This window comes from Lingula anatina, chromosome 2, assembly GCF_051362555.1.
Source record: "Lingula anatina isolate TDL-2025a chromosome 2, LinAna3.0, whole genome shotgun sequence".
NCBI classification, from domain to species: Eukaryota; Metazoa; Brachiopoda; class Lingulata; order Lingulida; family Lingulidae; genus Lingula; species Lingula anatina.
In genome coordinates this window covers 27,697,995-27,724,913 of record NC_141768.1, presented here as the reverse complement: position 1 = coordinate 27,724,913, position 26,919 = coordinate 27,697,995, and the positions used below count along the sequence as shown (strand labels likewise).

The 26,919-nt window shown below is 35.7% G+C and overlaps 3 protein-coding genes across 7 annotated transcripts; 1 reads left to right on the top strand and 2 right to left on the bottom strand.

The window, feature by feature from the left end:
* Positions 1 to 10: 10 nt before the first annotated feature.
* On the top strand, positions 11 to 3,152 carry LOC106181455 (transmembrane emp24 domain-containing protein 3-like). Its single transcript, XM_013565833.3, has 3 exons — positions 11 to 291; positions 1,120 to 1,368; positions 1,721 to 3,152. The coding sequence occupies exons 1-3, from the start codon at positions 142 to 144 to the stop codon at positions 1,949 to 1,951; spliced, it is 630 nt and encodes a 209-aa protein (XP_013421287.1). The 5' UTR covers positions 11 to 141; the 3' UTR covers positions 1,952 to 3,152.
* Positions 3,153 to 3,263: 111 nt separating this feature from the next.
* LOC106181456 (uncharacterized) lies at positions 3,264 to 12,902 on the bottom strand. The gene is made up of 20 exons (XM_013565834.2): positions 12,528 to 12,902; positions 11,983 to 12,056; positions 11,551 to 11,680; positions 11,060 to 11,242; positions 10,778 to 10,831; positions 10,479 to 10,601; positions 9,915 to 10,116; positions 9,690 to 9,765; positions 9,304 to 9,402; positions 8,847 to 8,997; positions 8,597 to 8,678; positions 8,295 to 8,437; positions 8,075 to 8,131; positions 7,688 to 7,806; positions 7,269 to 7,342; positions 6,936 to 7,006; positions 6,572 to 6,673; positions 5,634 to 5,835; positions 4,730 to 5,376; positions 3,264 to 4,334 (listed from the first exon to the last, which is right to left on the bottom strand). Exons 1-20 carry the CDS (start codon positions 12,606 to 12,608, stop codon positions 4,095 to 4,097), a joined length of 2,910 nt encoding a protein of 969 aa, XP_013421288.2. The 5' UTR covers positions 12,609 to 12,902; the 3' UTR covers positions 3,264 to 4,094.
* A 1,149-nt stretch (positions 12,903 to 14,051) lies between these two features.
* Positions 14,052 to 24,923, bottom strand: LOC106181447 (cholinesterase). Of its 5 annotated transcripts, none has more exons than XM_024075867.2 (5): positions 24,904 to 24,923; positions 24,246 to 24,491; positions 17,222 to 18,769; positions 16,873 to 17,039; positions 14,052 to 16,500 (listed from the first exon to the last, which is right to left on the bottom strand). In XM_024075867.2, exons 3-5 carry the CDS (start codon positions 18,751 to 18,753, stop codon positions 16,391 to 16,393), a joined length of 1,809 nt encoding a protein of 602 aa, XP_023931635.2. In that variant the 5' UTR covers positions 18,754 to 18,769; positions 24,246 to 24,491; positions 24,904 to 24,923; the 3' UTR covers positions 14,052 to 16,390. The 5 variants fall into 5 exon arrangements, with proteins under 5 accessions (XP_023931635.2, XP_013421278.2, XP_013421277.2 ...); XM_013565824.2 differs by lacking the exon at positions 24,904 to 24,923 and adding an exon at positions 24,757 to 24,872 and having other exon boundaries at positions 24,246 to 24,488; XM_013565823.2 differs by lacking the exon at positions 24,904 to 24,923 and adding an exon at positions 24,757 to 24,868.
* Between the last annotated feature and the right edge of the window lie 1,996 nt (positions 24,924 to 26,919).

Genomic DNA, 26,919 nt, shown 5'->3' with positions numbered 1-26,919 from the left:
GTGCTGCAAATATTTCATCCGGGCATCTGCCACGTTGATATGGTCTTGTACAAATTATTTGATAACTGTATGCCGTATTCATCCACGTAGTAAAACTTGCACAGGCCGGATTGTTGTGTCAATGAAGATAAAATACTAGCGATGTCTTACCTATTAGAAATACTCGTTATATTAGGACTATATTGTAATTTCGCCCTTGGAGTCGAGCTGACATTTGAACTACCAGACAACGCTAGAGATTGCTTTCACGAAGTTATCGACAAGGATGTCAAATGCACCATAGAGTTTCAAGTAGGTACCACTGTGAATCCTTCTGTGGGGTATATAAGAGCGCCCATGCTTAGATCATAATGTATTTACACACCACATTTCCCGTTGTACCACTGAAATAAGCATTATTGACCTAGCTCAAAGTAAAAGGTACACGTGTACATGTGTCACTTGGGTTTTCTTGCCGGCGACCCCAATCAACCATAAAGAAATAATGATATTTTGTTTATGTTATCGAATTTGTTTTTTTCCACTGTCCATAACTATTTTGAGTGTAGTGCATGTTAGTTGAAGTCGTGTGAAACTGTCTAGGATGCAAAAATGTGTTGCATATGGCCTCATTAAATTTAAAATTGTGAATTGTCTGTTGAGTTCACTTCCATATTGCTTGGTAACTTATGGTGAATAGTAAAATGTTGTTTGCTTATTCAAATAGTGAATAGTAAAACATAATTTGCTTATTCCCATGGTGTCCAGCTTTAACAAATACACACACTTTTCTGCAAGTTAAATGTTAATTTAACATTCAGTGTTCTTGCAATATTTTACGTTAGCTTATTGAATTGTGTTATGTAACAATATAATGATAAATAGTTCAAACCATCATTTTCTTTAGAAAGGCACAGATTTTGTAAAATGCTTTTGTAATTTGCTGTAATTTATACATATCATATATGATAATTGATTATTTTGGAATGCTATACAAACAAATATTACAGTTACTAGTAATGTATGAAGAGAACCTGTTCTCTGCCAAAAAATGCATCATGTATATCCCAGCATTTGAACATCTTAAAGGCAGAAATATAATGCATATTATAATTACAGAACTCTTCTATTTTTCATCAGGTAATAACAGGTGGAAACTATGATGTTGATCTAGAACTGAAGAGTCCCTCAGGACAGATTCTATATAAAGATGTGAAGAAACAGTACGATAGCTTCACCTGGACGACAGACATGAGAGGAGAATACACCTTCTGTTTTAGCAATGAATTTTCAACATACAGCCATAAGACAGTTTACTTTGACTTCCAAGTTGGAGAAGAGAAACCTCTCTTACCAGATATGGGGGCACATGCTAAAGCTTTAACACAGGTACGGGTAGAGAGCAATTCATATTTAATATTAGCTGACAGAAGTGTGTCATTAAATGCAGGTATGACACAGATTTTCTGTAACTTGTATGATACTGCTGGCCATACTTTGGCAGATCTTATGTGAAGTAGGAATGATTGATAATGTTTGGTTTTATTAAATACATCATTTGATTATTTTATATCCTAAATGTGTTTCTGCCTTCATTCACAGAGGTGACTGTTGACTCTTTCCACTCACTTCATATTTGCATGAATGATTATCAAGTTTGATTTGCGGAAAATGAACTGTGAAACGAACTGTCATTATTATTAATAATATTATTATTATTATGCAATTCTGGTCATTTCAGCTGGAATCTTCAGCAGTAACTATCCATGAAGCTATGAAAGTTGTAATAGATTACCAGACTCACCACAGACTCAGAGAGGGTCAGGGAAGGTCGTTTGCCGAGGGACTGAACGAAAGAGTACAATACTGGTCTATAGGACAGACTGTTGTGATTTTAATAATTGGAATTGGACAAGTATTAGTTTTACGTAGCTTTTTCTCTGACAAGAAATCTGTGTCTGTTCATACGTAGGGAATGTGATACATTGTAGATGTTCTTGTTCTTATTTTTGTACAGAAATTAACCTTATTGTTTGCAAAATGCAAGATCTCTAATGAAACAATGGTTCTTTGTTGCTGTACAGACATTAGTTTATGTTGAGTGATATGGATAGATTTTGTCATAGGGTATGACTGAAGGAGTCATATTGAACTATAAGCTCATGACACTTATTTGTCATTGCTAACAACTCTGGTATTGTCTGTCATTAGAAACATTGAATATTCTAAATGATAAGGCGTAATAGTAACAGTGTTAGGCTCACACTAGTGTAGGATTTTTTCCAAATTCTTTTGAAAATCTACTCTGGGCCATGAAAGCTTTTAAAATGCATGCTCAAAATAATGTGCTAGAGCAACCCCAGATGTAGTATTCAGTTCTTTTACTTTTTTCTACAGAGATAGTTGCAACTTTCATTTAATTTACTAATTGATTTCTAAATTGAAATCTAGGGTTGTGTAAGCATATTAGATATTCAGTTGCAAAAAAAATATATATATATATATATTCTTGTGTTATGCACAAGATACATGGATGTAATAAATTGAAATGAAGTTCATTTTTATATAAGATATAATGTGTATGGCTTTTGTTTATTTGTTTGTTTACAAAGAATGAGCAGAAAACCAGGTAACTTGTTAGCCGATGCATGGTTCCAGCTATTGGGCAGAATATAAATTTCTAGGTTCTTGTTTGTGCGATTTCCTGCGATATGGATTCTTCAAACTAGGATTTGTTGGTAAATGGACGTTAAATATAGTGGTAATGTTTAATTTACTATTCAACTGCAAGTTGTTCATTTGCACAGTGTCACAATTATTATTTTTTTTTTTACTTATAAAAATAGAACATGAAAATTCATTTAAAACTTTGTCTTGGCATAGTTGTTTATCATATCTAAATGTATTCGGATAAAATCAAAAATACTCTAAATGGAGAAAAAGTAATTGAAATTATATATTGTGTTATGCAATTATATGCTTTTCAATATGCATTTGGATTGTTTTGGATACTATGCACACAAAGTATAGTATCAAGTTTGTTTCCAGCATCATACATATGGCAAGGTTGTATTTTCCTCACTGCTTTCTAAAATCTCCCAGGTAACCTTGGGATGCATTATTAATGTAAAATGTAATACCGTGTAAATAAAGTATCGTCTGGTATTGTCTTACATTTTGTATTATTCCTAGTTTTTTTCCATTTGTTGAAGTCATGAAAATACGCAGTTTTCTATAGCATTAGAGAGAGCTTTCAACAATCTGAATTGACCAAAACAGCTGGATTCAGAGAATTTCTCATGGGCATTTATTATTGAAAATGCCAATTGATTAATACAACTGTTTTATCTATACCATGCTAACAATTTACATGCTTACACAGTATACATTTTGAGAAGTGCTACTTAACTGTCATTTGCATACAAACTTATTTGATTTGTATCGATCTAGTTAACTGATTTATACAAAACTAAAATTCTCTTTTTAATCGAATTCTACACAGTATAATTGGTTTCATATTGTGCACTTCACAAATTAGAAGCAAGTATGTACAATTATTTTTATTCCAAGGCTCCTTGAAGTTTCCTACTGAACTGAATACAATAATAAGCATGCGAGAAAATAAAGACCCTCCTGGTTGATTTGAATTAAAATTTTCATCAAAAAATCGATATTGAGCGCCAAGTCCGTCCCTTACGCACCAGCATTTAAGATTTGTCTAACTATTACAGTCAAGCTTGTAAGCAGTGATATATTTAATGATAATCAGGGTAAAGATTCAAGATGAGACCAATTGAAGAATGAACACAAGTATCATTAGTGGCAAACTAGCCAGACAGGAAACAATCACGAAACTAAATCTAAGACTACATTTTACATTAACCCCCAATACAGACAGGTAATAAAGGCATCAAATGACATACATGGCAATTCTGCGCATCATTACTGTTCAGCGTTTAGAAGCTTTGTCTTTCAGATTTTCTATCATCGACTGTCTGTTGGACAAAAACAACTTTCAGCTAGTACTAATATGTACACAGCCTTATGTCTTAAGAATTTTATGTATTAAATATGTGCCATTAATCTCAATGAAATTCAATTTAAATATACACATGTCATATTCCGAGCATTTGATATAGTTCGTCATCATCTATGGGAGGGTCATCTTCACTTTCTGTTGCCACTGTTTGTTTAATGGGTGGTGGCGCCACTGCTTTGGGGACTACTGGCGCGGGTTGTGGTGCCACTGGTGCTGGTGCTTCATACTTAGGAGCAGTGCTGGTAGCTGCTGCATCTCCACCATCTTCAGTATTTTTGATAATTTGTGCAATGCGAGCTTCAAGGTCCCGGTGTTCCTAAAAAAAAAAAAAAAAAAGATCAAAGATAAAACAATCTAAATAAAATTATTCAACAGACTATGGTATTATTAAAAATCCAGTACTACTGCACAGTAAAATATTGCTTAAAAATTAAATAATTTTCACTACAGCAAAGGGGAAATTACAAATATACTAAACAAATCATAAAGAATAGTGCATCACTGTAAGACCAAAAGTAAATTTCACGAATTTACACTGTGCTTGTATATAAATAGGTAGATTTTTATTTAGTTGGCCCAATGCATCAAATTTCAACTTTTTTCTGATAATCTTTTTCACGTGACTAGACACTAAGCAGCCGTGTTGCACAATTTGACATAGAAAAAGCATAAGCATTCACTTTAATGTTTCCATCATTAAAAATAACTCACAGGAGGTGTTTCAGGTTCATCATCAAATTTGACAGCATCTACTTCCGTAGAGAACAGTTTTAGCCTCTCATCCAAGGGAGCAAGCTGTGAACGGCTCTGTTCTGTTGGTTTCTCCGTAGCAGGCCTCCCTAATGAAAGACCAGGCATAGGCTGGAGGGAAAATCCAAAGTTACTCGATTCCATCACCGAAGATTGTGATTCTTTCTCTACACTTTTCAAAATGCTGGCAGTAAGATCTACATCCATGGATTCAAGTTCTAACCCATTCTGAGTTGAAATTTTATTGGAATCTGATTCCAATGGTTTTGTAGGCCCTGTGTCTTTAGGGCTTTCTGTTGTGTCCATTTTGGAATCTGTTTCATCTGTTCCACCAAGGCCAGGAATCACTGTCTTACTCTCTGAATCTTGAGCTTTGAATTCCTTTATTGTTTCACTCTGAGAGTTTTTACTTTCTAAAGCACTTAGTGAATGCAATGGAGTGTCAGGGATACTTTGTTGCATGTTTTCGGTAACTTCCATTTTATTGTCATTTTTGTTCTCCTGTTGCTGTTGTTCCTCCTGTTGTTGCTGAGGGACCTCAGTTGAGACACTTTCTGTTAATGGTAAATCTGGCTGGTCTTCCTTGTTTTCAACTGGACTTTCTTTATCTGAATTTCAAATAAAAACATTTCTTGATACTAGATGGCATTTTATAAATCAGGATCTGAAAATTCCCCTACCCCTTGGAGAAGTTGAATGAGAACTACCAGAGCTTGTAAAGTTGGACTTATGGACTTGCGCAAATAACAATCATGAGACAAATCTTCCTCATAAACCAGAAAGGCGGACTTCCAGTTTAGATCTTTACATTCCACTGCATCTGTTTTGGAGTTATCAATAATAATTTTTCTCTTAAAGGGCTCACCTTTGTCGAAATTTTCTTTATTTTCTCTTTCTTGTTTTTCTTTAGCATCTCTCTCCTTTTGTTCTTTTTGATATTTGTCTTTAGCCTTTCTGAAAACCTCTGAAAAATTTTCTCCTTCTCCAACCATAAACATTGTTTTGAATCTATTATAAATCAGTTCCGACTTCTTCTGAACTCTGGAATCACCTTTGTATCTCCGACACTGCAAAAAGTAAATAAAGGAATACAGATAATCATATTCATTAAAAAAATCTACATTGTGTAACAATAGTTTTACATCTCTTTTTGTAAACAAAGTATTATGTAGACTAAAAATCTACATTGTGTAACAATAGTTTTACATCTCTTTTTGTAAACAAAGTATTATGTAGACTAAAAATCTACATTGTGTAACAATAGTTTTATATCTCTTTTTGTAAACAAAGTATTATGTAGACTAAAAGTGCATTCCCATAAACACCATGAGGACACTCGCTGAGTGCAGTCAGCTTGAGACATGAGCCTAGATTAAAAAAAAAAACCCTCTAAACATTTATCATGGGACCCAACACCCAACTGGCCGGGGGTCCAGGGGCCACCTTAGGAATTGAATAAAAAACACGGAATTCCTCGTTTCCACGGAAAAAGCTCATGTCTGAGCTTAATTGAATAGCATGCCTTCTTTTGTTTTCAATGCATAATCACCTACTTCTCTTTATGCTACTTAATGCCAGGAGGAGGACTGTGTTAATCTGTTAAGCTGACTGCATTTGAGAATCTCCGCAGAGTTAGGTTGGTCCATGTAAACTGAAGTGTCTATTGTAATGTTTAATCATGCAAACTATTTAAGACAACGTCAAGTAAGTGAAAGTCTGATTGATTAATGCTTTTTCCAGGAATAAAAGCCAATTCCAATAAAAGATAAATGTTTCTGCAAAAAAAAAAAAAAAAAATCTTACCATCTTAATAGTTTTCAAAATTGCTGGATTTTTCTGTAGCATGACAGGCTCAATAGTCATGTTATTTAATTCCTCCATCACAGCTATGCATTTATCTATATCCTGTTTAAAACAAATGTGAAACATTACTTGTACAAAATGTCAGTTTTACAAATTAAATATTAAACATTTACTTCATATAATCCAATTACTTCATATTATATATAATCACTGTGCTACATCACATAACTAGACAATAAGACCTCTATTACGTAATATTCATTAATTACTTTTATGAAATCCACAAAGTGTGATTTTATCTAAGTAATAACATTTATCTTAAAGGTTGAAACAAATCACAACATAACTCAAGAAAGGTACTTACTGCATTGCCAACTGAAAGTGTTCTTTTTATTTCTTGTTCCATTTCAATCAGTTGCTTTTCTACTTTCAGGACTAAAATGAAGACAGACATTTGAGACCATGAAATATGTGCAATTTAAACATACTACTGCCATTAGGATAATGGTTAACTTCAAAGAACAGGAGGTGCTCACGTCCCTACAAACAACATATACTGATTACTCTGCATCTCCCACAAATTAAATAGCAATCCTTCTTTTAATTTCTATTCTTATATCATAATTATAAATGGTATATGTACATTGCTGTTAACTAGGTAAAAAGTACCAATTGTTCTCTTTATTAATATACTCACAGTTTATCTTTTCTCTTTTCTTTTGTTCATATTTTTCTCTTTTCAACCTTTCCTTCTTTTCTTCTTCCTTCTCACTTTTCATTAAGTAAAAAGCGTCATTAATCAAATAATGCAACAGATTTTATTTCTATCCAGCTGTATTCCTTGTAAAAATAAGGAAATATTAAGACATGTAAAAATTTGTTTAAAAACTTAACAGACCACATCATTCGTTAATGGCTTTTATTTTGGCATAAAATTTGCTGATTTCTGTCTATCTAATTATGTTTGCATCAGGAAAAGAGACTTATAAAACTGACTCCACCTTGTAATTTTATACACATCACCAGAGAGTGTGTTAATTCTGACCAAAATTAGAACAAACTGTTGCCATTGTCATAACACAACTTGCTTAAACTTCAAAATCACAGCAGACTTACTGTTTCTTCTCAGCTTTGCTTTTGCGTTCAGATGGAGAGTCTGGATCTTTGCGTTCTTTCTTGTCTTTTTCTGTCTTCTTCCCTTCTTTATCCTTCTCATTTTTGTGTTTGTGTTTATCCTGTTAATAGAGTGAAGCAAGATTAACAAATGATTAACAAATGACAAATAATCTGATAATGTATGTCAATGTAACCAATTCTGGCATTACTGCAAGCTGCAACACTGCCATCAATCACAGAAAATTACAAAAGATATCAAAAAGCTCACAATTCGCATCTATCAATGAAGGATTTTTTAAAGATATCATTAACTGTACACATTTCTTTTTGAGACATCCCAGTTAATGAACAACTATCAGCTGACAACCAATTCATAATCATACATACCTCAGATTTTTCATTCTTTACTTCTTCTGTCTTAGTGCTAGATGCAGGCTGAGACTCCTATCAAAGTACATAAAAAACTTCCCTTACTAAAATGCATAAATTTAAAATATGTTGATATATACATTAAGCAAAAAATAAAACCTAAGTATAAAATTTATCTACTGTCATGAAATTAGGTTTCTTTTTTCTCTTTGACTAACACAAAATGACAAACACTTACTTCACTATCACTGTCAATACGCTGAGTGGATTTTCTCTTGGGTTTTTCTGCCTCTTTCTGCTTTTGGGCTTCCTTTTCTTTTACTTTGAATGACTTTGTCTTCTCCTTTTTGGCAAGTTTCTCTTCTTTGTGATCCTTTGAACCTGTAAAACAGCAATAAAATTACTAGGAATGATCAATTTCTTGTATTAAACCTCTAGCTTAGTACTCAATTTTATCACTGTTTAATTAAACATTACTTTAAAACAGAGAATGGCAAAAACCGAGCTTTTACACGAAAATCAGGAAAATTGACAACATACCCTTCTTGTCAACTTTAGGGGTCTTATCTTTTGCCTGCTTTGGAGTGTCTGCTTTTGTTGCCTTCTTTTCTTTTTTGTTGTCCTAAAATGTCAATGTTCATTAATTTTTCTCGTCAATAATCATACATATACATATAATATTATTCTGTAAAATGCTGTTATAACTAATTTTGAAAGAAACAGTTTGTCAACATTATAATGTGTGTTTTACATCTCAACATCAGTTTTCATCAAACTAAATACTACCAACCTCTTTATCTTCTTTCTTTTTGCCTTTCTTTTTCTTGCTTTCAATCATTTCATCATCTGAGCTTTCATCAACATCTTCTCCTCGTGCTTGTTTCTCTTTTCTCAATTCTTCCCCTGCTTTCTTAATTCTCTCTTCTTCTTCTTGGTTTCTTCTACAAGAAAAAAAATACAACTTACTTACTAACCAAATAAATAAATATAATCAAGCAACATTTAACATATAGGAAAAAGAGGGAAAAGCAAACAAAATATATAATACTGATTCTCTTATTCTTGGTGATTGTTGAAAGAAAAAGTATATTATATAATTATATAATATTATATAATGATGTAACTATTTTTAAACGTATAGTGTCCAGAAAAATATTTCAGCATTCAAAGACAACAATACATGCAGAGGATCACCATATTTCAGGCCACATCAAGTCTGTATATGTAAATATACATTCTTTACTTACTTCTTTTCTTGTTCTTTCATTTTTATCTCAATAGCTTTTTTTCTTTCTTCGTCCTTCTTTTTCCAGGCACTTATTGTAGAATCTTTATCTTCACCCTCACTGAAACATACTTTGCATATATAACATAATGCCAATACTACACAGAAATAAATAAATAAATAAATAAATAAATGGATATTTATTGTTTCCTTGATTATCACAGAACAACATTTTCAATAATATCACCATCATATCTTAACAACTTAAACTTTTCACATCAAGATATTCACATTAACAAGCTATGCATGTTCAAAATAAATATAAGATAATTACATTAAAAAGCTGTGAATGTTCAATATAAATATCAGATTATAAATATGCAATCTTTGAAGCAAATATATACTCACCTATCACTGCTTGAACTTGAACTAATATCACTTGAGACAGATTTCTTCTTACTGGGCTGTGGTTTCTTGTTTGGAGCTGAAAGATTGAAAAACAGTACAATAAGGAACTTAGCAACTTCACAAGTTGAAAAGGCAGTACTGCCCACAAAAGTACCTTCTCATATAAATTCCTTTTAATTTTAGAATAGAATGCACCATATAAAATTGCTTTCATAATATAAGCACCTTTCTTTGCACTGGGTTGTTTCTTGGATTTTGATTTGGTTTTTTTCTCCTCTTCTTCGGAATCACTGTCACTCTTTTTCTTCTCTGCCTCGCTGTCACTATCACTACCAGAACTTACAGCATTCTTGGATTTTCGTCTTCCTTTCACTTCAGATTTCTTACCGGATTTTTTGGTTGAAGATTTCAAATCTGGTGCAAAATCCTTGTAAAAAAGTTTCAGATGCAGTTAAATACAGAAACATATTGAAATGCCCACACACAAAAAAAGTTATAATAAATAAATAAATAAATAAAATACATAAATAATAAAAAGATTTTTAAATTTGTGTTACTGGTCAATATTAAATATTAATCACTATAAAAAAAATTATTTATATTTTTTTCTTACATTTGTTATAAATCTTTTAAGATCAAAATAAAAATTACAAAGCCTTCATGTATAATTGTTCATGGGTGATAATTGTAACTGCTGGGCTTGACTTGGTCACACAAGGGCACCTCTGTGGAAAAATGGACCATATGATTCCAAATCCTTTCATGGCCCTTTTTAAAAATATTTCTTACTGAATCTGCAGAATCCTCGGATGACGTTGACATCTTTTCATCATAATCTGTTTCAGCATCATCACTTTCCTCTTCAGAAACCTCAGTTTTGGATTTCCTTCTGGGTTTCTTAGTTGGTTTCCCCTAAAATGTATAAGAAAATATTATTTTGCTATTTCCCAAAGCAACACTATCCGTCCATTTTTACCATACATTTCCTTTGAATGCCGGTCATTTATCAAATAATGCTTTTAACAAATACCAACCGCAAACATACTTATATATAGGTTTATCTTTTATAGTCTAGATACAGTACTTACTTTATCATCTTTTCGCTTTCTTTTAGCATTAATTTGCTTCTTGGTCCCCATTTTCTGTAAACAAAATAACAAAATACCCAACCATTAAGACAGCTTCACATTACACAGAGCTCTATCAGCAAGCTGAGAGCTAAATTTAAGTCAGTACAAAACATCAACATCTTTATCAATATGTTGAAAAGTTTAAAGCAATAATACAACAGTGCTTCAAAAAATATATGTATACATTAAAAACAAGATTTGGCCGTAAGGCCAGCCTGTCTCTTTCAAAATATTCTTTACCTTTATATCAGTGAGCTCAACTCGCACCTCCCTGGTCTTCACTGCTGCTTTGATTGGCTCATCTTCACTGGAAGATTCATCAGCCTTGGCCTTCTTCTCCTCTTTCTCTTCCTCTGTTTCATCCCCTTCTTCTTCCTCTTTTTCTACTTCTTCTTCCTCTTCTTCCGCTGTTTCAGCTTGACCCTGTAAAATTATAAAGTTATTAGGTCCTATCTAGCAAGCAATTCACTCTACATGTAAATTTTTTATAAATTCGCTTTTTTTCATTCAAAAAGACATTTGTGATCTTTTACCAGGGCATTACAGTTTCTTAACTATGCATCACAATCACTCAAAAACAAACTAAAGCCAAAACTAAACATACTAACCCTGGCAAAATTGTACTCATAAAGAGAACTATTATCATAAGACAACATCAAGGCAATAGACTTGAATGATAATTGATGATATTTGTTTAATATGTAAATCTGTCATTTCACCTGAAAACTTACATCATATACTACATCAGGATTGTTTTCTATCTCCCAAAGCCCCTCATTGAAACCAGGCCTCCTGTTTTCCTTCCCATACTTTTCTTTGAATTTCTCATATGGGAATATGTCTTTAGGTCCAAGAAAATACCTGGGATGCCAAAAGAAAATAAAATGTCACCAGTGACAAATAAACAACCAAATATACACTTTTAAGGATGAAAACGTTTTATTGTGGGAAAAATTCCATAAAAAAATTTCCTGGGGTAAACAACCATTTCCCCATGTCTTTCAGTAGTTAATGAATCTGTTAAAACATTCAAAGGAAGTCGGTTAAAAAAAATTGTAATAATATTTTAAGAGATTAACAAGAAGAGCAGCCATTTATGAAGGTCCACATGGTTCGATGGCAAGCACAGATTTCAAAACAATTGACCTACATAGCATACTTACGTCTCATATGTTCCATAAAAGAAGATTGGAAATTTTCCTTTCGGGATTTTGGCATCTGTGGACACTCTGTCAATCTGCATTGAAAAGTTTCATTACATAAAATGAAATATCCAGCTTAATCTAAGTGCTTCTACTTCTCTTAAAGCTGTACATTTCTTTGCAATTCAAAACAAAATAAAACTTACCATTCTTTATTAGACAGCAATGTGTACACAAGTTTTTGATGGGGTCAAGCACAGAGTTTAATCTGCATGCTCTTTGTGACAGATGAACAATTGTCAGTGCTACAGTTAAATGATTTTTTTAGGGTTCATAAAGTTCGGAAAATGCCACAATGAATTCATACATCTTCACATGTAATGAATAGAAACACAGCTGTCATTTACACATAGCTTGTCGAATATTATGCATTTTAATTTTTAATTCCAACAGAATTCTGCAGGTTGTAAAACTTTCGAAACGTGGGCACCTTGACCTACTTCGTGAATACGTTTACAGAGACTCAAAGTGGTTGTAGATTGTTACAGTAGCTTTTGTGTACTTACCCTTGCCGGCCAATGTGGATAACCCTTCACCTTTGCAAATATTTTATCGCCTGGGCTAAATTCAAACGGTGCTTTTGGCATTTTGAAGTTCTTTCGTGTCGTTTTATTCTTGAATCTTTATCCTGGTTTTGTCCTCGCGCCACAAGAAACAATGTGGAGGCCGGCTGATGCAGCGTGTCAAAACGGCAAATGTCTTTCTTTGAAGAGCTTCTTGTTTCACAACAATAACAGTATCAAAAATATATCCAAACTTGCAAATGAACAAGTCTTTTTCTTTATCTAGTTCATATGGCATGCGTTTTTAAGTATAAAGCAAATTTTTGAGCTGTCTGATCACAAGGCTGCCATTTTCTTTCAATGGCGGGAGAACCCATTTACGATACGATTACGACAATATAAAAACAGAAATATTTCAAATAGGTTGATAAATATATCTTCGATGTTATCATTCAGTGTAAGGTTGGAAGCTTTGATTCATAATAGCGTCCACTGAAATTCTTTTAATAAAACGCTTAAACAATAAGGTTAAGTTTCACAGGTGTCGCACAGACCTACACACCTAGCACATTTGAAGTTGCCTGATTGCGTTATGTGTGATAGATAGCGGTAAATTTAGGCCACTCCTTATCAAAATTTTGCTTGTCGGAACCGCAACCACATTTTCCATGAATATAATGTAAAAAGACATGTTTTTGTTTTTCGTTATTTCATTGGAGCTAACAACAACATTTTTCAAAGTGTGTCGTTTGTATGCATTTTTAATCAGATTTCAAGGGTGGTAACGCCTTTCGACTTTGATGAAATATTCGAGAATTCAATGTAAAAAAGGATCAAGCATTTCCTACTCGGGTAGCCTACATTTCACTCAATTTTGACTGATATAAATAATCCTATACCACAGGGTCTGGTAAAATCCGTTTCACGATGAAAATCAGCACACTTGTCCTCAGGATGACGTCAGTTGAGACGTAGCCCCCATTACAGTCAACAATACCCAACATAAGGTGCGTCCAAGATAAAGTACAGAGCCGTGAAAAACATATAACCATCAGTACAGTTTGCTTCCCCAATTCTTTTTGCCTTCTTTCTTTCACTTAACTATATTTGAAACATATTTTGAAAAAATGTAGCCAACAAAAATGTCATAGCTGGGATCAGATTTAGGGACTAGACCTATATATCGGCCCTATAGGCACGAATTTATAGATGACAAGGGAATCAAGCTGGTTAGACAGTTTAATAGCCTCTGTTTTTATATAATTAATGACTATTCCTGAATAAAGAGGATATTGATTTTTTCTTGATTTTCAGCTAATAGAACTGTACACACGTAAAAAAGGGGCAGATATGATTTAAACAATGAATAAATAGGGGCCCTATCATTAAAACTACTCTTCATTAAATTGTCAGCTCTGTTTATAAAGATAGGCCTATTACGAGACACGCTATTGTCTGTATTGGGACAAATGCAAACAAGATATATTTGCAATACATTATTATTATTTTTTCTAAATGCAACAACACTTTCAGTGACATGCCTTTTATTTTATTGGCATCTTACAAAATATACAATAGCTATGCTCGTCTATACAACAAAAATACATTTTGTACAGTCCTAAATTCATCCGACCACAAAGTGTATGTACATAGGTAAAAACATTTGCCACCTGAGTAGTTGGAAGCCCGTGCAAAATCACGTGTAACAGTCAACACAGCACGTGTGTTCATAAAAGGGGGAAAAACCTAAGTTGAATTAACACATATATAAAACAATCATGATCACTCTGTGACTACCACTTGCATCAGTGGATTTTGATATCAAATAAATAAAGACCTTTACACACTCTCACACCACTTCTTTTTGCATAGTACACTCTCACACTATTTCTTTTTGCATAGTAGTCTACACGTGCTACGACGCTGCCTGAAAATACACTCTAAATATAACAACCGTTATAACATTTCTCACAGTCTATGTGACATTTAATACATACCCATTTAAATTCAATACTTTGGGGAAAACGTTTAAAGGTCACAAGAAAGTGGTTTTGCCATAGATTTACAGGTATAAAAGCTCAATTTAAATAGACTCGAACATTGCGTATGCTATTGTTCACCCTATTGTTCACAGATTCCGTATACGCCAAAAATATATGTGCAGAAAATGTAGGGGATATAATATGCAAACGTGGCATATTAACTTAAAACAAATTTAACTAATGCAACGAGAATGCTATAGTATTGAATGATTGGCAATCATGGTTCTATTTCAAAACAAGTACGATTTAAGGAGATGCCCCGCCAAAGCCATCGGCATATGGAGGCAGACCCATAAAGGCTTTGGCAACATCAACTCTTGCAATCCTAAAACTAATTCTAGATTTGATACACCCTAGTACATTTCATGGGCCCGCCACTGCTAGACCTGTACATTATACACAGAACATAATACGCCCCCCCCCCCCCCCCTTCCATCTAACAGGCAACTTAAATGTCGTAAAAATACGCCGAGGGCTTTAAGTTTGATTGTGGGAAATAAGGATAACAGAAGAAAATTTTCTGCACAGGAGGGCCTCATCAGTGCCTAGCTCACGGCACTGAACCTCGATCAGTTGGCAGTGAAGTAATTACGACACCTAGGAGTTAAGATGAACCTTTCAAACCCCATTCCAGAATCTGCCAAATGAAATATGTCGATTGCAAAATAGGTTCAATTATCTGACAGTTCTTACTGCGAGATGCTTGTATCTGAAATAAGTATAAACTTCTTGTTGAGTATTTATCTTTTTTTCTGGGATGGACAGGAAAATACGGACTTTTCTGCTTTTTCTTCTATAAGAAGGGCATGAGATTTGATTGAACACATGCTTTATCAGAAAAATATTCTTTTCACTATTTTTGAAAAAATCTGCATATAATGGCAATTAAAAAACATTTGATCACGGCTTTTGATTATCAAAAGCAATTAAAGGCCTACATGCCGCCATAAACTAATAACAATGCATTTAAGCAATCCATCATTATATATCTGCAGGTTTGACAATTCGTCATAGAGGTAAATTGAAATGGTTCTGTCTCGAATCACACGTTGTTAACACCCACAAGGGGATCATTCCGATAGACACAACGGCCTAGGAGGATCAGTCCAACTCTGCGGGGGCTCTCGTTAAGTACAATCAGTTTAACTAAATGACACACCTCCCCCAGCACCTAGAGCGCAATTAAACTACTTTAACGCTTGACTTAATTACTCCCCAGCTGCTCGAGGAAGCGTGGAAGACAATTAAGCTGAATCTGCTGATTGCTCTTAGCGAGAATCCTCGCAGAGTTGATCGATCCGGGAATGCGGTCCAAGCCATCCAACCGATGTATACTTTCAAGATCCGACCAAGAGTGGCTTCAAAATAGGCCTTTTTCACATCGAGCGGTATATTTTAGCGGTACAGGCAGTAGGGCCTACCAGTGTACGTAAAGAAGTCCCACCATGTAAATACACTATAATTCCTTCACAAGTTCGCTTCCTGTTGTTTAGTTTAATACATTGGCCGAGTCGAGAGCGTTGGCTTCGTTTATGTGACTCTCTAATGTAATAGCAAGGCTATTAAGTTGCCAGTCTCTTAAAGTGTACCGATACAGACTGCATCACTAAAGTATACCGCTCGAGCCTTGGCATCTTTTCATCATTACTGAGATACAGGGAATAACCTGTTTACTCCTACTCATGAATTAATACTTGTTCGGCAAATAGCTATATGTTGTATCACTGTAGATACCGTTTCATTACACTAATAATAACGGTAACGTTAATCAAAGAAACAGGTCCTATGTATAACTAGCAAAATGAGAGAACTAAAAACAGAGAATTAACGAAAACCGTACAACAGAACACAGGCAATGGCAGTCATCATCAGTAAATAATCAGAACTGGAATGAAACACACCACTGGAGATACCACATACCCCTCTAACTCGCTCTGTAAAAATAAGAAAGCACAAATTATACATTAAAGACCCAAAATCATTTATTTGACAAAGTTCAGACATAGCTAATCCAAACAGATAATCTCTACATAAAAAGGTTTAATAGTAAACAGTTCTTTTGACGGAAAGTACTTGAATGATCTTTTCCGTATGACGCTTAGAGATAAAAGTACCAGCTTAAGAAGGAAAATAATTTTAGCTCATTGCAGGGCAATTCATATGAAAAGGACGCAATTGGTTTCTTTCTAATTTGATCGTAATCAATCTTTAAACACATTTCTTAAACATCAAATGGGTTAATATTATAATGAATAAACGTGCACCAAGGTAATAAGTGACCACATGATTGCCAGTCTAGCACATACCTGCATATGAATACATTTCGGGTACTAATTCTTTCCAAAAAGAGCAATAACGGTGGCGCAGTCCGTACTCTGTTCTTCCTGGCGTGGTGTCTAGCACAAAATATTCTCTTTTGGAGGGAGTATACCTAGGCCATTCTTTAGAGACAGATTCTCCTCGGTTAGGATTCCTAAAAAACAAAAAAATGCCGAATAAAGAAAGGCGACAGATAAAAAAAGAACGCAGACCAAATAAACACTAATTTACACAAATGACTTTTAAAGGAATAAAAATATCTTATTTGTTACATTCTCGTTTAGTTTCTATTGCATTTCTTGTCATTCATTTTTTCCTGTCATAAAAGACAATTACCCAGATTTTGCAAAATTGCTCCAATACACCATCATTCGTCGGCTTATATCTAGATCTTCTGCCGTGTAGTTCAGCGATTTGTTCAATGGGTCTCCAAAGACAAATTCTATTTCGTATCCATGTAAAACTCCCATCCACTCCGGCCACGGATTGTTATTACTACGGTGTTTAAAATGATACATGAAAGTTTGCTTTTCGTCTCTGTATGCCGCTTGAACAAAATCGACAGTCGGACAGACAAAATTGGTGTCCCCAGCAATATCATCAAGAATGTCCCTATATTTATTGGAACTATGTTGCGCGACAGACTTTTCATATTGAAAAACAACGGCTTCGTGTACTAAAGTCACGTTGGTAGGAGCAACTCTGTCCAGCACTCGTAGAAATTCCTCTCGGTTTAAAGGGTTTTCGTTCTTTAAATTGAAATATTTTGGCAAGCCATATAGAAGGAAATACATCCCTTCATCCCGATTCCCTCCGGCCAAGAGATCCGCATTTTTGATCTTTTTCTTCTTTATCGATTCCATGGGAGGTTCATTAATAAAATAACCATCCAGTGTTGGAGCCATAGGAACGTCGAAATACATGTTGACCAAATCCCATTGGTGATTAACAATATCTGTTTTATCTTTGCTTATCAAACATTTTGAGATTGCTTCAAGTGTAACTCCTTTTGTTTTGCATCCAACTATTTCGGCAAATTTGATGGTCTTTCGTTTTGCCACATCGGGAGATTGGTAGGCCCATATGGCAGAAGCGGAACCACTTTGCAGTATCGCTCTGTTGAAGTAAGGCCAGCTTTTTTGTGACAGCATATGATATGACACACTCACCGACCCAGCACTTTCACCGAAGAGAGTGATTCTATCTTTGTCTCCACCAAAATGCTCTATGTTGTTGTACACCCACTGTATAGCAGCTTGCTGGTCCAGTAAGCCAACGTTACCGGGAATGTCATCGGTCCCAAGATAAGCAAAGCCAAGGGGACCTAACCTATACTGCAGAGATACAACGATCACCTTAGTTTTTGCAGCGAGTGTGCGACCATCATAGACAGCCAAGGTACTTGTGCCCGTCATGAAGCTACCGCCATATATCCAGATCATTACCGCGAATTTCTCAGAACTTTTAGGAAAAGGGACCCAAATGTTCAGATACAGACAGTCCTCGTCCAGCTTGGTGTTTGCGTTCCACATCTCCACTCCGGGGTGACGGCCAAATTCGTTGTCTAAGGTTTGTGGACAAGAGTTGGGCTGTCTAGTTGCGTCAAATTCTCCCGTCCAGGAAGGGCCGGTGTAGGGCACTGGGCGCTTGTAGCGCATGTCACCAACTGGTGGTTGAGCGAAAGGGATGCCTAAGAAGGAATCCACCGAATCGCCTAGCACGCTCGAGCGCGTTCCTTTCACGCTAGTGGAGGCATCAATAGGGAGGATGATTTCAGTCTGACCAACGTCGTAAGGAACTGACTGGGACCGAAGTGCGTTTGGCATCACCAACAATAAGGTGATTAAAGATAGCCAGGTTGTGTGCATGGTGTCTTCTATGTGCCTGAAATAAAATGAAAAGTTTGACCACTCATGTAATGTTGATTGAACGTTGATAAGACGTGAATGAACTTCGATGAAAGTGCCCAGTCAAGAATGACAAGGCTATCTCAGCACGGTTGGCTGGGAGTGAGGTGATGCACGGTAAAGGTTAGAATGATTGACACGTTGACTTGTGTCCAGTCCGCCCAAGTTTGCTCAGTGCAAAAATGATATCCACGCTGTTATCTTTTACGAAATCTGTTGATATCAAATAAAAACTAAAACGGACGAAGAAAAGTCAAACACCAGATGCTAATTTGAAGTTAAAAGCAGATGGCGGTCAGAAAGGAAAAATATTTGATTTGCCGTGGAAGCTAGCTTCAAGGGGGAAAAAACTTTGTCGGTTATAGGGGCTGTTCGCTGCAACAAATCCAAGCCTAGGTGCAGCCACGAAGATAATTTTAGATGCCTCTCACTTCTGCAATACCTGGCTTCTCGAGTTGTATCATTTAAATCTCTTCTGTAAAGCGATCCACGTGTCATAAGGTCAGGGCTTCTAGTGGTATTTAACCTCAACTTAAAGTAGTAACACGGTTCCCTAAAGCACTTATATCATTCATCGATTATCAAAAAAGGAACAGCTGTAAATCGTAGAAAACATTTTGGTTGTTGGAATAAAAAACACATTACCTACTTCACCTAGCGTGACCTCTTTCAATCGGAGTGAGCGAACCTTCAGAATGCGTACTGTTATATTAGGCGTCAGCAAGAAACACAGGGGCAACCTCACGTAACAGAACACTCTACATCATTTTACATAACTATATCAGTAGGCCAAAACTTCCCCGGTGATTCGATTCTTTTTCATTAGCTCTTTTCAGATGGCAATTATCAAGATTAAAGACCCACCTTAATTTAGCGGCAGACGGACCTGGAGGGTAGGTTTTAACTAATCCTATCTGTGCTAATCAAATCGTGTTATTTCAACGAGGTTATTTATTCCTTCGCCTAGTCACTGACCAGAACGTGAGAGGTTCGAGTTATTCGCGCACATCAATTCATTCAAGTATTTGCCATCACAGGTAACGCGACACCTTCGTAAACGTCACATTGGATAGAAATAGCAAAGGACTCTGTAACATATTTGCTGCGGATTAAAACCTCCATGCTAGTCTTTAAATATTTACTCGGGGGTCTTATTTCAGATGGTTGCAGTCAGCAAGGGGGATTGAACACCAAATTCACAAAGCTGCCTCCTAAATGTCGAAGATTTACAGCTTTGTCGTTTGGTGTTTACTAACGTTGAAGTTGTTTGCTGCATTGTTACATGAACAATTAACGAACACTGATAGGGACCATACATCACAATGTTACCTGCGTGCTGTGCGCTGAGTCAATTTAGCCACGCAGCTTCGATAGGGGGGCATTATTATTACGACACTTGCTCTGGACGTGTCTATTCTTTAAAAACACGTCACTGGACCCATTTTGGTTTTCTTCACTTGACAATTCCTACAGGAAAACCCACACACGGCCGATGGGATAATATTTTCTTTGCTAAATGAGACGTTAGGCGCGAAACATTCCCAAGGTACTGTTATTTATAAAAGTATTCACCTGTACCATTTCTCAACAAAAAACGGCCACAAGTTAATGTCGAGGGGCATAACTATAAATAGTTTTCTTATAGCTTGAATCAATACAGAAACGATGTTTTATGCCATTATATAGAATCCGTGCTATTTATATTAGAGGACTTTATTTTACAAATTAGTTTAGTATTGTTTCGGAAATCCTTATCAACACCTTGGAAGCTTATAAAAGATACATTTCTTTTGTGTGGAAAAGTTTTTCATGCGATATTTTATTTATTTTCTAAATGTGCATAAACAATATCTTGCGAAAGGATCATAAAATTACGGTCTTCATAAACTTAAATTAATGCCTAAAATGACGTTGATAGTGACCTTTTCGTCAAAGTATTTGTAGCCGTTTAGGTAACATAAAAAAGGCATTATTAAGGTTCATTGAAAAAGATGAACGTTTCAAAAGAAATCGAATCTCCACACGTGGCGCATGGCAGACCCAATACAGATCTTGATATGAATAACTTCCATCTATTTAACAAACGACAAAATAACTAGACACGTTTCAATAAATGATCAAATATAAACGTGCGACACTAACAATACACACTAATATTTTCACTGGCATAACAATGGGGCTCGGTATGTTAAAAATAGTGACTATTAAATCTGACTATTAAATTGTAAAGTAAAAAGCCAGTCTTCGCATGTTTGTCAAACTCGCCCCATCAGTTTCAATTTTTATTTTGAACAAAATTAGTCGTTATATTTTAAGTGAAATTATGGAATAATCAAATATGTAAAAATGGGCCCCATTAGAATGACGTTCTCAAAATGCGCTTGGTAAAAACACGTATAAACCAGCTGAAGCTCACATTCGAACCAAACAATATGATCCAACACTTAATACGAAATTTTTAAGTTGACGTGGTGGGGCTAAATATCATGTGAAAAACCCGACTTAAGCGCGTCCTTCGTGATTGACATATACATTTGTACATTTGCTGCTATTCCCAGGCAACACAAACCTGCAGATTTATAACGATAAATCACTCAAATGGGATGATGCAACGATAAGATATTAGGATCTATAAATACAAACATTTCCTCCTTATGATGCAGAAACAACTTAACGAAAACAACTCGTTCGTGCCATGCCGCGAAAATTACAGAAATAAATTCATATATTTGCTTAAGTTTGGACTTATCATGCTTGTAAATACCAGTAATCCTTGCCCCAAGACCGCCTACTCTTCCACGCTAGGCCATAGAACACTAGTACTTTTGTTACATATTTGTATTATAGTAGAGACTTGCATACACCTTTTAAGGCTCTATTCCCATAGATTTTAGATCGATCTATCCCCGCGGGGAGTCTTACTAGATTATTTTCAGATAATCCGACTTAAATGTCCGTCCCGCCTACTACAAGCTGTAAGAGGGTAATTAACTTTCGTGTCCGCTCGGCTGACAGCTATTTAGCGTGAACCCCCAGGGAGTTAGGTCGATCTAAAGTAGGTCGATCTAATCTATGGAAATGGGGTGTTAGTCATATGGTTTGTAATACTGAAAGTGAAATAAAAACAATGGTCTGCAGTACACTACATTTATAAGGAGATAAATGCACGGCTGTGCACCAATTGAATAATCATAATGAATTTCACATGACAGCGTTAACGCATATCTTGGGATGAGAATTCAATAATTATTTTACTCGCTATGCATTTGTGTTAATATTGAAGATAAATAACATCTTTTTCATAGTGATTATTTTACTCGCTATGCATTTGTGCTAAGATAGAAGATTAATCACATCTTACATGCTAGTGTTAAAATACGTACACAAAAAAATTAGGACAAGCACCCCCAATTTCAACATAACATAACAAGATCGGTGACCAAAACAACCTTTACAAATTATGTGCTATTCGAACAGCCAAAAAGACAGCAATATCTGGAAGTCTGGATAATTATGTTCAAACGTGTATAGGGAGCAGGGATGATGCTTTGAACGTTCTATAGTTAGAACACAGCTGTAAGCTATTATTTGTTCTGATTATACATAATCGTTGCTGCAGTGTTGTATTTGGTTACAGTAATACAGTAGCAACAGTCATCAATTCTTAATTTTAGAATTTATTTGGGCTTAAATATACAGTTTAGATACTTTGATAATTGACACAAGCGGTGTATCTCGTAAATGAATACATAATGTAAAGAAAAAAACTTTCACGAACACTGACATTTCACCTCAGATGTAGGACCGAATATCATGGGTGCATTAAACTGAGTCGTAAAATATTTAGTGCTTGCTAAGAATCCGTTCACAGATTGGCATCACGCACCGATTCAGTCATACACACAGAACTTGGGACTGAATTAAAGACAGAGTTACATGTTTCTTTGAACTGAAAACAGCTCGAAACTGCGGAATGCAGCTCTTGATTTTTACGTAACCCAATGTATAAATTACATTAGGCTCAAGCTTAATGAAAAGTAAATGAAGCAAATTGGGTTCTGGCAGCAGTTGATCACATAGTGGGTGGCGTTAAAGCTACCTATTTTCCATTCAATTTCATGACTAATACATCGGAACACGATTTACGAATGTAATCGAGCGGCAGAAAAGATAACTTTCCCGGTATAAGGTCGTATTGATGGGTACAATGAGAGAGGCACAATGATCCGCAAAATGCCTCGCTCTGTTAAACGGCTTTGCTAATGTGTCTGATTTCAGCTGGTATCAAGGTTTCACCTATGCCGATTGATTGCGTCAATACCCAAACTAAATCGGGCCTTATGCATGGCTCTTACGCGAGCAGCTGATTGTAATTTGTCAATTCGTTTTCAAAGCAAACAATCTTTTATCTTTTGTGGCTCCGGTTCCCGGGCTAGTGCGGTCAGTTTTTAGCACACATTTACGCCTACATGCGCCCGATCGTTTTTACGCCGGCCTGCCATCCCTGTAAAAAGCTTGCAAGATCAACGAAGTTAAAATAAGAATCTGTTATCTATTTAAGAGCGAGTTATCATCTATACTTTTTCTGAATGCTGCTTGGAGGTTAGCAAGATTCTCTCCCAATTTTTCCATAGTATTTTTCCAATTTTTGGCAGTCGACTGCGGATGGGGTGGGGTGGTGATTTTGCAGCTAACGTAGATGAGTTGAAACAAGTAAAATGGCATTTACGCCTAGGGCGTGTTTACTGGTTATTGGAAAATGGCGGGATAAAATATAATAATAGATGACGTAATGTGGCCTACACGAACTCCAGTCAAGATCGGGATACAACATGCATTTAGAAGCTCTTGCTATATTACTCGTACGAAGCGGTTCAACTTTATGACAACTGACTTAATTCATCCACTTATCTCTCCGCAGGACCTGTTATTATAACACATTATAAGTTGTTAGCCAGTCACTTTTTATTCAGAGCATTATATTTATGTCGGCTGAATATGACAGATGACGGAAACGATTGCCCGGGTATTGCATTGTGACTCACATCTCTCTGCCACCAATTTCGAATGTTTTAATGTCGTTTGTTGTGCATGCAATGGCAAAAAAAGCGTCTCCAGCAGAGTATTATTTTGTTGGGCATCCAAATGCACTCTTCCCAATTCAAAGCATTCAAACCGTTATGACTTTTGTTACCGTGATCATAAGAAGAAAGAAGGCGTTATATACAAAGGTAAATCGTTCAATCATAAGCGGGTTTTTTTCCCACCTACCTTAAACGTCGCACGTTGTCAGTAACTACTTTTAACTTGCAGCGGGCTGTCAAACTCGCCCCTAGCAGTTACCCACCATATTCAATTACCAATAAAAGAAATTCTACATTTATGTGTAAATAGCTACTTTTATTATAACTCACACAGTAACACTTTGATCATTTACTGCCGTGTTGACTTACCTTGCCTCTGGATACAAAAATATACAGTCTGGGTTTCTGCCGCACACTTGCACGCTGAAAGCGAGGTGGCAGTGATTTACACTTCCTTTCGGCCAAAAGTGAAACGAGATAAACACAATGAAGACGAAGAACAGGCGGTTTTACGTGCCACAGGGCGCGCGGGCAGCGTATTCGAGATGATCTCACGGTCTTCGGGAGTGTACCTCGAATTCTTCTCGTGCCCTTCAGAGTTCCCTTCTCTTACTACTGAGATGGAAAAAAAGTTGTGAAGCTGAGATTGACACTAAACAAAAACCAAGATCAACAAAAACTGCGTCAGAGACAGAGTCAATACAAATTCTTTAGTTGCGCAGACAATGTTTTACAAATTTAATGTTTTTACATGTCCCGACTGCCTGTGATCTTAAAATAGAAAAATAATATTGACCCACTCTCCCTCTATTTGTACTTTACTTATTCGTCCCTGCACATAAAGGTACTCAAGACTTTACTTTTCCTATCGCATTGGCACCTTAATATCCTAGGTGTTACGGGGTCCATTCTCCCCGGTATAGACGGGGTCTACATAAGCAATGGCAAATTGCACACTCTCCATACATCTTTCATGCTCTATGTCAAGAAATATTGCTTGGAGTAAAAAATAGTCAATGATATCTACCTGCGTAAGCTATCGCATAACCACTACTTGCTGCATCCGTTACAGTAAACAATTGTGTTAAAAAATAAGGTTATGTGCACTCTTTGTGCTTTTGTCCCAACGCGAGAATGATCTTGCGGCAATTCAGCACAGGGTAATAAAAACGTTAAATGGAAGAAGAGTTATCTTATAAATGACGCGTCTTTTTCTACAATTGTCGACTACAATGTCCGATTTGTTGTCTACTTGTGTAATCTATATGTTAATAGTTCTTTGTCATGCTTTTATACTGGTAGAAATTGCGTACGTTTTTGGTCTCCAGCGTTTTTTTTTTCAGTCTGGATGCTATATTATATCCAGCAGGAAAATGTGAACATAAACTTAATATCTTGAAATTCAATCATGTCCGAAGCTAAGTATATAATTCATGTACTGAAATTTTCTTCATGCGAAAAAAAATTTAAATAGAGAAAAATAAAATTATTTCAACCAGTGAAAGATTATCAAAAATAAATGTTATTCTTTTTCAGACTAACCATGCATTTGCATGCTGAAAGATATATGCGGACGTCAATCTGGTGGGTGGGTGTCAGAACTACCTGTGAGTGAATGATGTATGGACTGTTCCATAAATCATACCGAAGAAGAAAAAAAAAGTAGGTCTTTTACATACCGGAGAGAGCGATTTGGCAGGTGCGCGTCTAAAAAAAAAAAAAAACATACGGAAAACATGGGGCTTCAAAAGGAAGACCCCTACATTGAAATATCATTATAAGAGTACAAGGACTTTGAAAAGAAATTCAACACACATATATTATTATTATTACCGAATAATGCACTTCAAACTGCCAAGGCGATTGAATGATAAAAAACGCCACGAGATCTCCGAAACGGCAAAGCCAAAATATTCCAAAATATAAAGATTGACAAGTGGGAGCCCCCTTTTCAAACCTCATAGACATACATCAAACATTCGGTAAATAGTCACCCACTTTCCAGAGTGCGACGCACAAGGAAGGGGAAATTGATTGCACTCCTTTACTGTTATCGCTTCCTGTACTGGCGAGCTTCGGTAGCAGTAAGATATACATTGACATAACGCGTTCCATTACCATTCAATTTAGTTCATCGGGGATCGATCAACCGACCAACAACCAGATAAATGGTCTCTATCAGTAAAAGACGACTAGGGCGACTTTGCAACTGTTCTCTCCTTAGGAGTTCATTGGCTAAATAGTTTTTTTAAAGAGCGTTTGCTTTTGTTTCATTAACCTTTCGGTTTAAGATGAGTGAAACCAGGCAAAATACAACAATATAAAGTAGTTGAGGCAAAGTTACAGCATACCTATCTGTCTTGAAAAATGTTTCCTGAGGAGAGAGAAAACATGACAAGTTTTAGCATACAAATGTATTTTTATTATTATTTCCCTTGGTATTGAAAAATTGAAGACAATTTAGTGTTGGCCTTCAGCTTATATAATATGTAGACGTTTCCATGGATTTTCAACATAACAATAAAGCACAAAAGACTTCTTTGTGTAAAACTAGATCCCCCTTTTAATGAAATTTTATAATGAATAGAACACAGTTGTAACTAAGTATTCTGTTTCTCCACACAAGTACTCGAGTTAATGCCCAGAAGGCAAAAAGCTTTTAGCAAACAGAAAGAACTATTTCAACAATTTACTCCCTCTTTACAAACCCAGAAAATGTAACACTTTGTACACTTAAGCTGTTACCAAAGAACAACACTCTCATCTAACAAAAACAGAAAAACAAAAAAGCGGAGCCAAATCCTTAGGAATATATTTGCACCTTTTCGTTTTCCTGCATTACCCATTAACAGTTTTCTAGTCAAATATTTGCTGCCTTAGGGACCATTCCCACAGATATTTGGATCGATCTATCTCCCTGGGGAGTCTCACTAGATTGCTATCAAACTAACCGCCTTAAACCTCTGTCACGCCTAGTAAAGCTGTTGGGTGGGGGGGTACTTATCTTTACCCCTAGCTGATTCGGTAGGCGTGACAGACATGT

Excerpts from the sequence above, each read along its gene's own strand:
- LOC106181456 (XM_013565834.2), bottom strand. The coding sequence starts at position 12,608 with ATGCCAAAAGCACCGTTTGAATTTAGCCCAGGCGATAAAATATTTGCA. Across the intron at positions 12,057-12,527 it reads ATCCACATTGGCCGGCAAGG|ATTGACAGAGTGTCCACAGA; the intron begins GTAAGTACACAA and ends TTTTCAATGCAG. Across the intron at positions 7,807-8,074 it reads TAAAGAATGAAAAATCTGAG|GATAAACACAAACACAAAAA; the intron begins GTATGTATGATT and ends CTCTATTAACAG.
- LOC106181447 (XM_024075867.2), bottom strand. The coding sequence starts at position 18,753 with ATGCACACAACCTGGCTATCTTTAATCACCTTATTGTTGGTGATGCCA. Across the intron at positions 17,040-17,221 it reads AGCAATTTTGCAAAATCTGG|GAATCCTAACCGAGGAGAAT; the intron begins GTAATTGTCTTT and ends TTTGTTTTTTAG. Across the intron at positions 16,501-16,872 it reads CGAAATGTATTCATATGCAG|AGCGAGTTAGAGGGGTATGT; the intron begins GTATGTGCTAGA and ends TTATTTTTACAG.
- LOC106181455 (XM_013565833.3), top strand. The coding sequence starts at position 142 with ATGTCTTACCTATTAGAAATACTCGTTATATTAGGACTATATTGTAAT. Across the intron at positions 292-1,119 it reads AATGCACCATAGAGTTTCAA|GTAATAACAGGTGGAAACTA; the intron begins GTAGGTACCACT and ends ATTTTTCATCAG. Across the intron at positions 1,369-1,720 it reads ATGCTAAAGCTTTAACACAG|CTGGAATCTTCAGCAGTAAC; the intron begins GTACGGGTAGAG and ends TGGTCATTTCAG.